Raw genomic sequence first — 14,424 nt, 5'->3', positions numbered from 1 at the left:
CCTTGAGAGATCTGGTTTTAAGAAACCTAAACATTATCACTAAGGGTTGCCTGGACTCGGTGCACAGTGCCACACCTTAGATGGACACTATATACTGAGCCAACCTCCTACACACAGCACCTGGGGAATCTGTTGAATTGTATCCAAATTTCAGAAGAGACTGCAAAAGGACTGCAGTGGTGGGTGCTGAACCGCATTTGGGCTAGTGGCAAATCCCTTTCCTTGCCCCACCCAGATTTAACAGTGGCAATGGATTCATCACTTCTGGGTTGGGAAGGGCATCTGGAGTTCAGATGTCTCCGATCTCATGCGAAAGCTTGACTCCACATCAGTTTGTTGGAGTTGAGGGCAATTTGCTTGACCTTTTAGGACTTCCTAACTACCATCGGAGGAAGACTGATGAATGTTTAACGGTTAACACCACCACCATGTAGTACTTCAGCAAGCAGGGTGAGGTGGGGTCCTGGGTCTTGTGCTATATGGCTCTATGCCTCTGAAAGTGACGGAACCTATAGGTAATTTCTCTGGTGGTAAACTACCTGTTGGTGTTGTGTGTTTCCTGCATGGCCCATTGTTGTTTTCCCTATATTAGCCTAGTTGTACACGTTGTAGGCCTCATTTCTTTTGCACACGTTGCTACATAAATGCACTTGCTTTTGTGCCACGTTGTATTTTCACACAGAACCTGCATATGTTTTCGGGTTCTGTCCTTTTCCTGGGATTTAGTCTGAACACCCTAGACAAGGTCAAACAACAATGCCCCTTGTTATTCTCTCTGGTCGGACACTAGCACCTAGACATAACATGAAAATGCTGCTACTGTTTGTGAGCAAATATATCTTGTAATATATCTAAGGACAAGAATTCTAAAGAAAAATAACACTCACTGAGCGAAAGTCCTGAGCCAAGATTACCATGTCAGCTAAGAAGTAGAACAACCTATGTATGCTAAGCTATGTGGTCCGCCACTAATCCCAGAGATCTTTGATATATAATCATTTAGCTTCGGTAGGAAGGGAGTGGTTTAGGCTAATCTGTCTTCTAACATGACAGAGCTTTTTATGGTGTATGGTTTATTAACCTTGCTAGCAATATTTTTGCTATCCATTTGTTTTCTAATTGTGGTGCAAATACTGCATCTTAGAGCATGATAATTTAAATATTCTAAACTTTCTTTGTGTCCCTTGTTTATTTTATTGGGGACAAGTACAAGTGAGCGAGCGAAGGGGGATGTCATGTTACCACGATCACTGAGAGGACCGAGAGTGCTGTGTTCTGGGTGCCAACTCACTTATTTCTCTGGAATGGATAGGAGGGCAGGTGAGGCACTATAGCTAATCCGACTCGGGCTCATAGATACTGAGGTAGTATGGTGGCTCAGTCCCTACATGCCGATGTTCTATGGTCCCATAGTTCTGTTCCTTGGCAGAATCCCTGCAACAGTGAGCTCTCTAAATACAAGTAAGGATGAACTCAACCGCTGACACTTTGCGGACCACAAATGGCGGTAACTCCCGGAAATGGCGCAGAGTGCAGTCCTTCAATGGGGAGAACACAGGCTCAATTATTTTGCTACAGCCAAAAACATGCAATATCAGCAATTTTGCACCTTGTAGTTCCCAAAAAGGCTCTCTCGGAAATGCATTCCGCATAGAGTGGGGCTCGGGACTCCGGAATGCCTTCCTGTTGCTACCTCTCATACCCTGAGTTCTGAAACACATAAGGAACGACTGGGCCAAAGTCATCCTAGTGGCAACAGGCCCCCAAACCCAAAGGCCTTACTAAACCCACATCCTGATTTGGTGGACGGTGCCTGCTAGGCACCGGCACCATTTCAAGGGTCCTGAACCGTCGGCCAGGCAATCGGTGCTATTGCCTTTGGCGGTGAAGAGGCGGACGGACTTTGCGTCTGCCATGGTACCCACCGCCATCCTAATTTGGCGGTGGGTGATAGGCTTGGTGATGGCGGAAGGACCGCCACCACCGGCCCAGTGGTGGCGGTCCTTCCACCATCATAATGACCCCCTAAGTTTTTATATAGAGCGTACATCTAACATTGGGTGGATGCTCAGCTCTTTGTACTGTTCTCTGGGGCACAAAAGGGGAAGGCAGTGCAAAAATGGACCGTCCCCTAATGGATTGTTCTCTTCATAAAAATCTGCTATGAACTGGCTAAGAAGTAGCCCCCAAAAGGCTTACAGACTCATTCCACCAGCACTAAGCCTGCTACCACTGCATTGGCACGTGGAGTGCCTGTCCTGGATATCTGTCATGCGGACGTTAGTACATACATTCATAAAGCACTACTGCTTTGAAACTTAGGTCCATTTAGAGGGGCATTTTGCTTACTTGATCCTGTAAGACATTTTGGACTGCAACAGTTCATTGACCCACCAACTAGGAAGGTAACGCTATGGTATCTGTTCACAAGATGAGGAATCTCTAGTTAGAAGTATCCAGCAGAAGAACAAATTATTTACCTTTGGTAGCTATCTTTCTGATGGATATTCTATCTAACAGCAGAATCCTCACCTACCATCTCTCCTCCCTATTCTGGGAACTGGACTTTTTTCCATCTAAAAAAGTCCCAATTAAGAGATCAGCACACTTCATGCCAATCAGCTGATGGCAGCCTAAGAGAACAACTAACGTCAGCGTACACGGATGGTGCTTATATGCAGTCTGCTCATCACATCTGTAGCAGAATGACGTCGGCATGGAGCCATATGATGCCACCTACCAACACACAGGTTTACTGCTCCCAAAAATTCCGGAGCCAGTCTGACGCCTGGGTAATATTCACAGGGTGAGGAATCTGCGGTTAGATAGTGTATCCACCAGAAAGATCATTTCTGAAGGTAAGTAACTTCTTCTTGATAACTAAGTTCACTTAACACTAAAACTGTAACATGCAGCTAAAATACATACTTTCTATATTTTGAAACTTTTGTATTTTTTGAAGGACTCAAGTAAAAGTCCTATGACTGTGAAGAAGTTCCTTCCGAAGAGGAAAACCGATCGAAAACCGTCTGATGAGGAATTTGGGTTTAGAAAAAGTAAGCTGGTTTGAATTTAAACATTTATATTTGTTTTTATTTTTTAATTCTAAACTTTCATAAAACATACTATGTTTCAAAATCAGAGTATGTACCTGTCACAATCAAAGTGTTATTTTAGGCAATTTTTTTTTAAAGATTCTGTAAGAGTTTTTAGATCAAATCTAAAGAATAAACATGCTCCATTGTCTTGCTCACTAAGAAAATCCACCGCCTTCCCTCCCAGCAAAATAACATGTAAAGTTACTGTCTTGTTTCACTTTCAGGCTCCTTGAAGTTATCTATTAATCTACAGGATATCTGTTGCGTGCAAACACTTTCTCTGGCAGCCTGCTGTGTTATAACATTGTCCTGAAACTAGAATTACTTTCTAAAGAGATACAAAGAAATCCTACCTAGGCTCAATACATACTGAATGATATGTTTCTATACTATAATAATAATCCATACTTGTAAAACGTGAGCATATTACCCATATGGTTTAAGGCACTGGGGGCCATTGCGGAGATTAAGTGAGCTACTGCACAGAGTCACTTGATGCTGAGCTGAGCTGCCGCCGGCGATCGAACCTTGATCTCGCGCTCTGGAGTCAGCCGGTGTTTTTTAACACAAATTCTGTAGAATGTACGGATCATTGAGGGTGTTTGCAGAAAGCTAATTAACCATTGCAGTCATTTAAAGTTCCCCATGTGAGTCATTACAAGGTCTGGCTTTACTGTGCTGCACACTGCAGTCACACAAGCACATCACTCACCCTGCATGCACATCTCTCCGTCTGACCTAACACAGGGTCACCTTACACCCACAAATACTCATTCTTCAGTCACACAGTTGAATAAAAACACAACTCGCTCTACACTCAGGCACAGGACACACCTTGCAGCACACAAACTAGATACCCTGCATAGACACCAACTCAACTCACTATGCACTCTCTAGTACACTGTTCAAGCCTGCAATCACACCTTTCACTCAGACACACATCTCACTCTGCATGCACAGTGGCACAGCTATAGCCTTGCATGCAATAAACACAAGCTCACCCTTCACTCACACAGTCCCACCCTCCACTCACAAAAGAAGTTCCCTCACCCTGCACTTCCGAAGGCAAAAGACCCTCCCTGCAATCAGAGAGCCACACTACTCACTGTACACTCAGAGACACATAATGTAATCTACAATATTAGGCACACCCTCCCCCTGCACTCACACAGGCACACCACTTGCCCTGCACTCAGGTACAAGACTCACCCCACTTGCGCACAGGCACAAGACACTCAATTGGCATGCCCACAGGCACAAGACCCACCCTGGATACAATTAGACATCTCACTATTAACTCACACAGATACAATTCAAGCCTATAGACTGCAGGCACATAATCCCTCTGAGCAGCAGTGAATATTTCATTAAGAGAGATTGGAGTGTGAAATACAGTCCTTGAGAAGTGGATCTTTCATAGATTCACATTCTTGAATCTTCCCAGTGGTCGAACTTGGAGTCCTGTGTAAGTCATGGTAGAAGTTACAGTGTTACATAGAACCTGCAAAGCTGTAACCTAGCCACGTCATTTACCTACCCACATTATTTTAGATGGGACCAAGTTCAACTAATCAGGAGGAAGTACGTGGCTCACCACTCCCCTAGTGTCTACCATACCTGAGATTTCTACAGCACGTTGTGTGTGACTGGAGTCCCCTGAGCGCTGCTCATACTGTCACAGATAAGTGACTTTTCAACCTAAAACCTTTGCTATTTAGTGAGGATTTTCCACCAGTCTGTGAAGTTATCATTATCTCAATGCAGACAGTGTCTGATACTTCTAAAAAAGGTCTCTTCAGACATTTTGGGACCTGTGACAGGGATACACTTCACTCTGAGAACCCTCATAAAGAGTGAATTAATTGCCTTCATCGTAACTATACAGCTAAGGAATGTAAGCTCTGCCAACTTTTTCAACTAAAACACTCAAAGACAGAAACGAAAAGCTTTTAATTTGGTTACAAAAATCAAAGGAGATCCTCAGATGAAGAGTCAGATGATACCTCAAAAAGGCATAAAAACATCATAAAAAGACACATTCAGAGGATAGAAACCCAGAAACATTGAATATTGAAAGAATGTCACCCACATCTAACAAACCTCCAAAAAGAAATGGTTCACAAGAAAACAAAGGACAAACCTGAAAAGGGAATCCTGGTTGACAAGTTTGAGTCATCGTCTGAACCACCAACACCAAAGACCAAAATATTTCGTGCTTGAAAACGATACATCGTCATTATCGAGACCATTGACAACAATATGATCGATAAAAATATTGTTGTGAGGCACATTGTTGACAATGAAACATGAGTTGTCACCCAAAAAGAGAGACTTGCAAAGTCAGTGTCTGCACTGTCAACAACATCATTGACAATGATTTCAAGAACCTCTGCTTTTGTCATTTTCACCTACGCAGATGACAAAGCCAACTTTATTGCCAACTGCTTCGTAAACAGTACCATCAGCGACGATCACCTTGTTGATTATTCTTTCGTTGATAATACCTCAGTCCATGATAAAACATTCTCCATCGTTGTAGTCTTCATTGTTAATGCATTCTCTCTTATGCCTATCAAGATATAAAAAGTTAAACTAATTTCTGAGTGAGGTACTCCAATTCTTGTAATACCAGAGCTCTTTTCTCTGAGCAAAGTGTCACTAACGACTCCTTAACTCCACTTTGACTCACAAAAACTCTGAAGAACATTGAATAAATGGGCTAGCATACAGCCCTGCACATCTTAACATATAATACCAACACCTTGACGAAGACTATGGAGAGGATGAATACAAGTACAAAAAAGTCTGAAGTTCCTACATTCAGAGTTGCTTTTGAAATCTTTCAAGAACATCACAAGGAAGAATGGCATTATTATGAGGAGCCCTATGAATGTGGCACCCAAGTCTCCAGCCAACCTATGATGCAGGTACCTAAAAACATAATTTTTATACCTGTAGCTAATACTAGCAGAATTCTACACCAGCTTTCCTACACCTCCAGCAGCAACTCAAATAAAACAACCCCCTGTGCAAGCTTTGCCTCTAGCTGTGGTACCACAAACGCAGCCCTTCAATCCTCATACACCTTCTGCTGTTTCACACAGACTGATTTCACCGCACAATAAACTGTTTAATTCTCCAGGAGCATCCCACATACTACCTCTGGGTCCACCTGACGATGATGAAGCCTTTACTGATGATCCACAATAGGAAGTAGAACTTGCACCAATTTCTTCAGGGAACACTGGTCCCAAATGGGATGAATAACTGGGCCTGGTTGATAGGGATACAACTCCAAATCTGTCACTCACGTCTGGACAATATAGGTGGCTTCCATAGTCTGATTGAGAGAGCATTTAAAATATTTGAACTTCCAATTCCATCTAAATAAATGGATTGATTCTTATATGACATAAGGAGCCACCCAGAAAGATGGCCAGATCGTAACCAGTAATTTACCACACTTGGTCGGAAGGTCTTAAGACCATGAAGAATCCAGCTACTGAGGCAGTCATTATTCCTAGGCTAGACAAAAAATACAAGGTCCCAGACGACATACTTGTATGTCTTATTGGACATCCATGTGAAAATCCAATGATAATGCAAGCTGCACAGTGAAGCTCTCAAACACTAAAGACTTGTATGCTTAGATTCCTCACTTTAGAATATTCCCCAGGCGGCAGACTGAGTCTGGACAATTTTGAGCAGTACCTCTGACTGCCAGTAGGTGTTGTCGACAGCTGTGCTTCTATGCTGGACATGTCAGAAGTGACGTTGCTGTGTTCATATAAACGCCACCCTAGCACGTTGACATAAGTTCCTTTCTTTCTGCGCAACAGTGTGGATCTGGAGAGCTAGCTTGGTCACTTTTTGACCAAATTTTGCAAATTTATTGACCTTTTTTTGAGCATTGCTCCCAGTGTGCTAGGGATATGTCCTCTATTAAACCTACAAGATTTTACGCCTGGTGGGGAATATCACCGTAAGATGACTGTGTCTGATCCTCACTTGTTCTATTTCTGGTGCCTGGGGTTAAAACATGACTCCAAGGCCTGGGCCAAGTGCATGTCGATTCACCACAAGCCAATTAGCTAGCAAGTATAAAGCTCCTGGCAGCACGTCAGACAGCTGTGCTTTGTTCCCAGTCCTGCTTTCGGGCCATTCTACTAGCAGTTCCCTCAGATGGTCATCTTCATGCTTTAAGACTTCTTCCTCCAAGTTGGGTATGTCAAAGAAGCCCAAGATAAATAAGTCTGAGCGATCTTCATTTTCACCCTCCAAATGTCGTGCTTCTAGGCCCCGCTTCTGCAGTCCATCTGCCGAACTGGCATCGGGGCCCGCTCCAAGCTACCTGAGTTCTCTGGAGCAACACCCACCTAATTAAAAGAATTGCCTTGCATGTCATCTTTGAGCCAACGACTCCTTCTGGTGCACCTTTAGGCCCTACGAATCAGCGAGGGGTTTTAACTACCTAATGGTCCACACCCGATGCTAGCTGGACCCCTTAGATTCACCCCAGGACCTGGACCAATGCAGATGCAGGTGCCTTCTTCCACCGCGGTTCCCTCTCTTCCAGCGCCGTCCCTGGGGTGGTCCCGGCGCCGCTTGACATTGTTGCCTGAACCATTCAGGCCCTACCAAACACTGGACATTCGACCACTTGCTACAACATTCCTCCCTGTAGGGGAGATAAAAAGGAAGAGGTTGGTCCTATAGAGGAGGACCCTAATCTAGCGAGATATGGTACAAGGAGCTGGGTGACACCAGTGGGTTGGACACTTTCCTAGACTCTGCCATGATTTCCACTCTGGGCCTGGTTTCGAAGGAAGACACATCCATCGCCATTGTGATGTGCAGGGCAGTGGAGGTCCTTGACCTGCAGCTGCCAGAAGTCGAGGTCAAGACAAACGTCTTGACTGAGGTGCTTCATCCAAGAGTGGGTTCGCCTGAGCCTTTGCTTTCTTTTGCCTTTCTGATTTTCTCCTATGGGCCTGGACCAAACCTTGCACAGGGGCTCCTGTGCACCGCATGATTGCCCAATGTTTTTGTCCTGCCCCAGGAGACCTTTCTCTCCCATCACCTCTTCCCTGAGAGCCTGATACAAGCCTCAACTCCTAAGGTCAACCAAATGTGTTACTGTCCACCCGACCGGACAGGGAACCCAAGAGGCTGAACAATCTTGGAAAGCACATCTTTTCTTCCACCAGCCCAGCCTTGCAGTCTGGGAACACGGTATGCCTCTTGGGCTGTTACTTTCAAGCATTGAGAACTCTGTTGCACTGCTGCTTCCTATGCTTCTTGAGGAGGGCCGCGCTGGCAGTGGTTGCAGCCCATCTTCAGGCAGTCAGGGATCCCAGTCTTCCCCTACCTCGATGACTGGCTGCTGAAAGCAGGCTCGCCCTAAGCAGTCGGCACCATTCTGGATACAGTGCAGTTCCACGCCTACCCATCGAATCGGAGGGTCCAGGATATTCAGGATATGATCCTGATGTTTCTGCTTCAATCCTTGATTTTGGTGAATCTTACTCTGAGGCTGCTGGTTCTGATGGACTTCTGCTAGTAAAGCACTCCATATGGCATATGCAGGGTCTGCAGTGGCATCTGAAGCCTCACTGGGCGCAGCCCCAAGGGAACCTCTCTGAAGGAAAGTGGCTTTCTGTTGCAGTAACCCCCCCACTTTTTGCCAGACTACTGATGCACTTTTTCTTGATGTGCCCTGGGTCCCTCCCAATCAGGTTCCCAGGGCCTGTGTTCTTTCCCCAAAACTAACCCAATTGGCATCTCTAGCCACAGGTCAGCCCCTGGTAAATGGTACCACAGGTACCCCGGGCACTGTGACCAGGGAACACCTCTAAGGGCTGCAGAACTTATTGTGCCACCCTTGGAGGCCCTCTACCTTTACACACACACACTACCTTTGCAGGCTTTTGGTGCAGAACAAAGTAAAGAGTCGACATGACACACATCCCTGTGTGCCATGCCTACAACCCACTGCCCTGGCATAGATCAGTCACCCCTCTAACTGGGTGCCCTATGCCAGTGGTGAGAGTACAGGTACATGAGCCCTGTACCCCTACAGTCTCTAAGTCCATTCTTAGGCATTGTAAGTGCAGTGCTGCCATTAAGAGTATATGGTGCTGGGAGCTTGTCATTACGAACTCCACAGCACCATAATGGCTACACTGAAAACAGAGAAGTTTGGTATCAACCTTCTCAGCACATTAAACCCACACTGATGCCAGTGTGGGATTTAATGGAAAATGCACACAGAGAGCATCTCAGAGATGCCCCCTGAAAAACGACCAGCCTCTGGTTGGTTCCCTGACTGGTAAACACCAGCCTGCTACCACGAGACATGTTTCTGGACCCCTAGGGTGGGAGCCTACGCTCCCTGAGCCCAGAAACAAAGCCTTTCCTGGGCGGAGGTGTTCACACCTCCCCCAGGCCAGGAAGAGCCATCTGTGGCAGGGGAGCTTCAAAGCCTGGCAGCCTTTGTAATGCGACCCCCAGCCTCTCCTGCTATCAGGAGCAGGCCCCCTTCCTGTCTCCCCTCCCTTTCGGCGGGAGAAACTAGCCAGCCCAGGAGGTGTGACCACCTCTGCCAACTCCACCCCTCAAGTGGGGGAGGCGAGGTGAAGCCCACTCTCCAGTGCAGATGGTAGGCACTCCCCAATCAGGACTAGGGATTGTGCTCACTCCCCCACATGGGGTGAGCACACCAAGGGTGTAGTCACCCTAAGGTCAGTAGCCCATTGGCTACCGACCTCAAGTCCCCTAAAACGCCCCCTAAATACAGTATTTAGGGGGCAGCCCTGAACCAAGAAAGCAGATCCAGAAACAACAAGAAAAGAAGATAAGAAGGACGAAGAACCGTGCAGAGCTAACAAGAGGACGATGCCCACTGACTTGGCCCCAGCCCTACAGGCCTGTCTCAAAAACCCCGGAGGACCTGCCTACCTTCACTTCAAAGACTGAATCTCCTGTGAACACCGGACTTGTTGAAACTGCAGCTTCTGGTGCCAGCCAGAGACCGCGAATCCAGCCCACTCTGCACCCACTGAACCCGGCCTGAGCTCGAGTGGAAAACACCACGAAGGGGTCATCCCGGCGATCCTGACCCGAGATCCGGCGACCCCTGACCTGCCTCCAGCCGATGCCTGAAGCCTAAATCCAGAAGGCCCTCCTAACCGCGACCAGGGGCTGGTAAGAAGATCCGACCCCAAAAGGCAACCCCTGCCCCCGACACCCCATGGCCTTGTGTGCCCAAACCGACGGTGCCTAGCCAACCCTTAACTTTCCAACTTACCTCTTCAAGTGGTGGTCGCACCCAGAAGTCCTTTGTCTCCCTGCCTGCAGTGCTTTTCCAAACCGGAGGTTCTCCATAGAAAACAACAGGGCACCTGACATCGAAACAGCACTCTGCACCCGGCAGCCACAGTGCCGCTGAGGGTGCACCTTTTGTGCTACTTTGTTTCTGCCTTTTCCCTGACCTTAACCCTAGGAGCTTTGCTCCCACAACCAGTGGCCTGCTTGCCAGCAGCCACCAACTGGAGGCCCCATATCCCCCATTGGATAACATTGGGCCACAACACTCTGCACACGGCTGCCCTAGTGCCACGGATGGTGCAACAACAATGCATCACTGACCCTGGGAGACCCCTGAGTCTAACCCCAGAACCTTAACTCCCACAACCGTTTACTTACCTGTGAAACGTTAACTTGTTTTCCTTCCATAGGATAACATTGGCACTTTTTCCCTTCCATAGGATAACATTGACACTTTTTCTTCAAAACGATTCTGTGTGTGGAGTTTTGAAACCTAGTAACATGAAAAGTAACTTACCTGCAATTTACTGTAGAAGCCCATTCATTTCAATGTACTGCTCCACAAAGTTTCTAAGTGTGGAGTTTTGAAAACTGAAAATATTCTTTAAAAATCATGCGAATAACCAAAACGTAATTACTTACCTTTTTCTATGTCCCAGTGCTGAATCTAGGTATCCAGCACTGAGTTAGAAAAGTAACGTAAAAAGTAACTTACCTGCAATTTACTGAAAAAGCCTATTCATTCCAATGTACTGTATTTGCTAAGTGTTGCATAGTACTGCTCCCCTGTAAATCAAACAAAGTACAATTTTTATTGCATTTTCAAACTGTTCTATTTCCAGTAACTTATTACTGAAAAGTATTTAATGCTTACCTGTACCAGGCTTGCTTGGTTCTAAAAATAAACAACAGTAGATTTTTATACAAACACAATTGGCCTAGAGTTCAGTTCTTGAGTGTGTGAATTCATTTGCTGACTGAGTGTGTACATCAAATGCTTAACACTGTCCTCTGATACTGCCTCACTGCTCGACCAAGCTACCACTATTAGAGAGTAAGGTTCTATCTAACTTTAACCTCTGACTCTATACACACTATACCTCATTTTGGTGTAGGATATATAGAGCCAGTGTCTTACACTCTCCAACCTGGTCCAGTTTTCGAAGGAGACTGCAAAAGACCTGCAGTGATGACTGACGAATTATGATTGGCCTAGTGGCTGACAGTGGTGACTGATGCATCACTTCTAGATTGGAGAGGCCATTGGAGAGGCCATTTGAGAGAGGTGGCGATCGGAGGACTCTGGTCTCTGCCAGAATCTTAAATTCATATCAAATTTCTGGAGCTGAGAGCGATCCACTTGTCCTTCCTTCCATCCATCAATGGGAGGATTGTTCGGATGTTTACGGACAACAGACCGGGTGGGGTGGGTTCATGGACCATGTCACAGTTGACTCTGCGCCTCTGTAATTAGCTCGAGTGCCAAGACACTTTCCTGCTGGTACAGAAACTGGTAGGGTCCTTGAACATCAGTGTGTAAGAACTCAGCCATCGACGCCTTGCGGATCACCAAAATCAACTACACCCGAAGATGGTGCAATGATCTCTTCCGAGAATGGAGAGAACCATACCACTCCTGCCGAGGTCTCAAGAAGATCAGGACTGACTGGGCCCCAGTCATCCTAGTGGCTGCAGATTGGAAACAGAGAGTATGGCATCCCAAAGTACTGAGCATGAGCATTGGTCCTCTGATCAGGCTGCTCCTTCAGGAGGATCTTCTGTATCAGCAGAGGACAGGGTCCTGCATCGGAACCTGTGTGTGCTCCACCTTTATGCTTGGAGATTGAGCGGCAGCAGCTGAAAGTCTTTGATCTCTCTCCTAGGTTTGTCATGTCATCTTGGCTGCCAGTCATGCCTCCAGCAAAACTGAATGCACCTACCATATGGATACATTTGTGGCCTGGTGCTCGTGTCATGTGGTCCCAATTTCCGCACCACTTTCAAAGGTGCTGCTGTTTGTTTTATCTTTAGCCCAAGGCCTTGCCCTGGGCACTGTTAAGGGTCACTTTTCAGCCATTTCGACTTTCCTGTGGTTGCCAGATCAATCTTCCCTGCCCAATTCACCTGTTGTGACTGGATTTATGAAAGGATTACAGCAGTTGCTTCTTCCTACCCTCTCCCCAATGGGTCAATCTGGTCCTCACTTTCTAATGCGTTCTTCCTTCGAGCCACTACACAGCTATTTTCTGCAGATCTCGACTGTGAAAACTGTCTTCCTAGTGGCCAATGCATTAGCCAGGAGGGTCTGCGAGCTTCAAACCCTGTTAGTCTACCCTCCTTACACATTTCTTTCCCTGACAAACTGTTTTTTTCGGATGCGTGCCTCTTTCCTCCCGAAATCTGTCAACCCCTCTCACATCGGCCAGAGTATCACTCTGCCTATGTTTTTTCACGCTGCCTCATCCTTTCAAGGAAGAGGCGTGACTCCATCGCCTGGACCTGAAGAGAACTCTTTTGTTTTACACTGGTCGCACAAAAGACTGTCAGGTGGATGATCATTCCACTAGGGCCAAGGCTACTACTGTTGTGTTAGTATGTGGGGTACCTGGCCTAGACATCTGCCAAGGTGATACATGGGTGTCACTCCACACATTCACAAAGCTCTACTGCTTGGACAGTCAGTTCCATCGTGTTGGGTATGTTGCCTATTCGACACTTCATGACTTTCTGGTTTGAGCATGTTCACAGAACCACCTCCGGAGAAATATTGCTTGGGTATCTATTCTAAGGTGAGTAATTTGTGGTTTGAAGTCTGTGTTAGAAGAACAAATTACTTACCTTTGATAACAGTTTTTTGATAGAGACTCTTGCTAACTTCAGATTCCTCACCGTCCGTACCATCCTCCTAGCTCAGCGATCAGGGCTCTTCACTCTCAAGATCCCATTAGAAACCCCACACTGGTCCAAACATTGGCTTTTACGTGGCTCCCCGTTTTTGGCACTGAAAGTCATGAAAGAAACAGATTTTAGCGCACCAGGGTGTCGCTTTTAAGGGCACTGCAACGTCGCTACTGACATGAATGATGCTGGAGCAGAGCCGATCAACTCCACCTTTCAGAATGCAGAGGTTCTGCTTAAGATTTTCTGGATCCAGTTTGATGTCTGGAAATTATCTAAAGTGAGAAATCTGGGGTTAGATATAGTCTCTACCAGAAAAAGCTTTACCGAAGATAAGTAACTTTTTCGTTGCCATGTATTGCTCTCCAAGATAGAGGCTTGATGACATAGGCAAAACATTTTCCGCAATGGATGCAACTTCAATCAGCACTTCAAATGCCCCAGCAATTTGAGCCCGCTGCAATAGTCAAATGTCGTCTGATATGACACCTTATTTAGAATGACTGCCAAACTATATTTCACTGATATGTGTCAGTCGCATAACTTTACTTAAGATTGGGCAGTTTTTTTTATATTAATGGTTCTTCCACTAACTTCATTAAGACCAGGTGCTAAGGTTACACAGAACCGCCTTACTAAATCTTACTTAGGGGTCACACAAATGCAATTTCATACAATAGAAAAAATATAACATCACATTTAATTAGTATATTCTTGCAAGTGTTTCAGAACATGGCATATTTCTTCCAGTGGATCTGAACATAAAGGGAGGAATGCTGCTTACACTTTCTTTTCCTTCCATTCCCATTATGCATATCTTACATACGTGTCTCCTCTAAACACTCACCTTACACACTTATTGCCAACTGAATAGATTAATAGTCAATGTGGCTAAGACAAAGACTTTGATTTTCTCTAAGCTTATTAAGAAGTTTTCATGGTACCTAAATAATGTTCCTTCTGACAGGTTAGCAATTATAGATATCTGGATCTTTTGTTTGCACATAACTTGAAATTTGATAATCATGTTGCAACATTGAGAACCTCATTACTTGCAACTGTAAAAACTCTGGAAAGATTTGTATCCTGCTATGGGGGGGGG

General features: G+C 45.7%; 1 protein-coding gene across 2 annotated transcripts in view; it reads left to right on the top strand.

Moving 5' to 3' along the window:
- The window catches only part of ARHGEF6 (Rac/Cdc42 guanine nucleotide exchange factor 6), a 712,936-nt gene that overhangs the window by 537,910 nt on the left and 160,602 nt on the right, over positions 1-14,424 (top strand). For both annotated transcript variants that reach the window (XM_085607964.1, XM_085607965.1), the window contains exon 18: positions 2,963-3,056. In XM_085607964.1, the coding sequence (XP_085464090.1) occupies positions 2,963-3,056 (94 nt within the window). The remainder of the gene's footprint in view (positions 1-2,962; positions 3,057-14,424) is intronic.

The sequence above is a fragment of the Triturus cristatus genome, chromosome 5_2 (assembly GCF_964204655.1).
Source record: "Triturus cristatus chromosome 5_2, aTriCri1.1, whole genome shotgun sequence".
NCBI lineage: Eukaryota > Metazoa > Chordata > Amphibia > Caudata > Salamandridae > Triturus > Triturus cristatus.
Note: the sequence above shows the minus strand (reverse complement) of the source record. Positions and strands in the feature narration are given on the sequence as shown.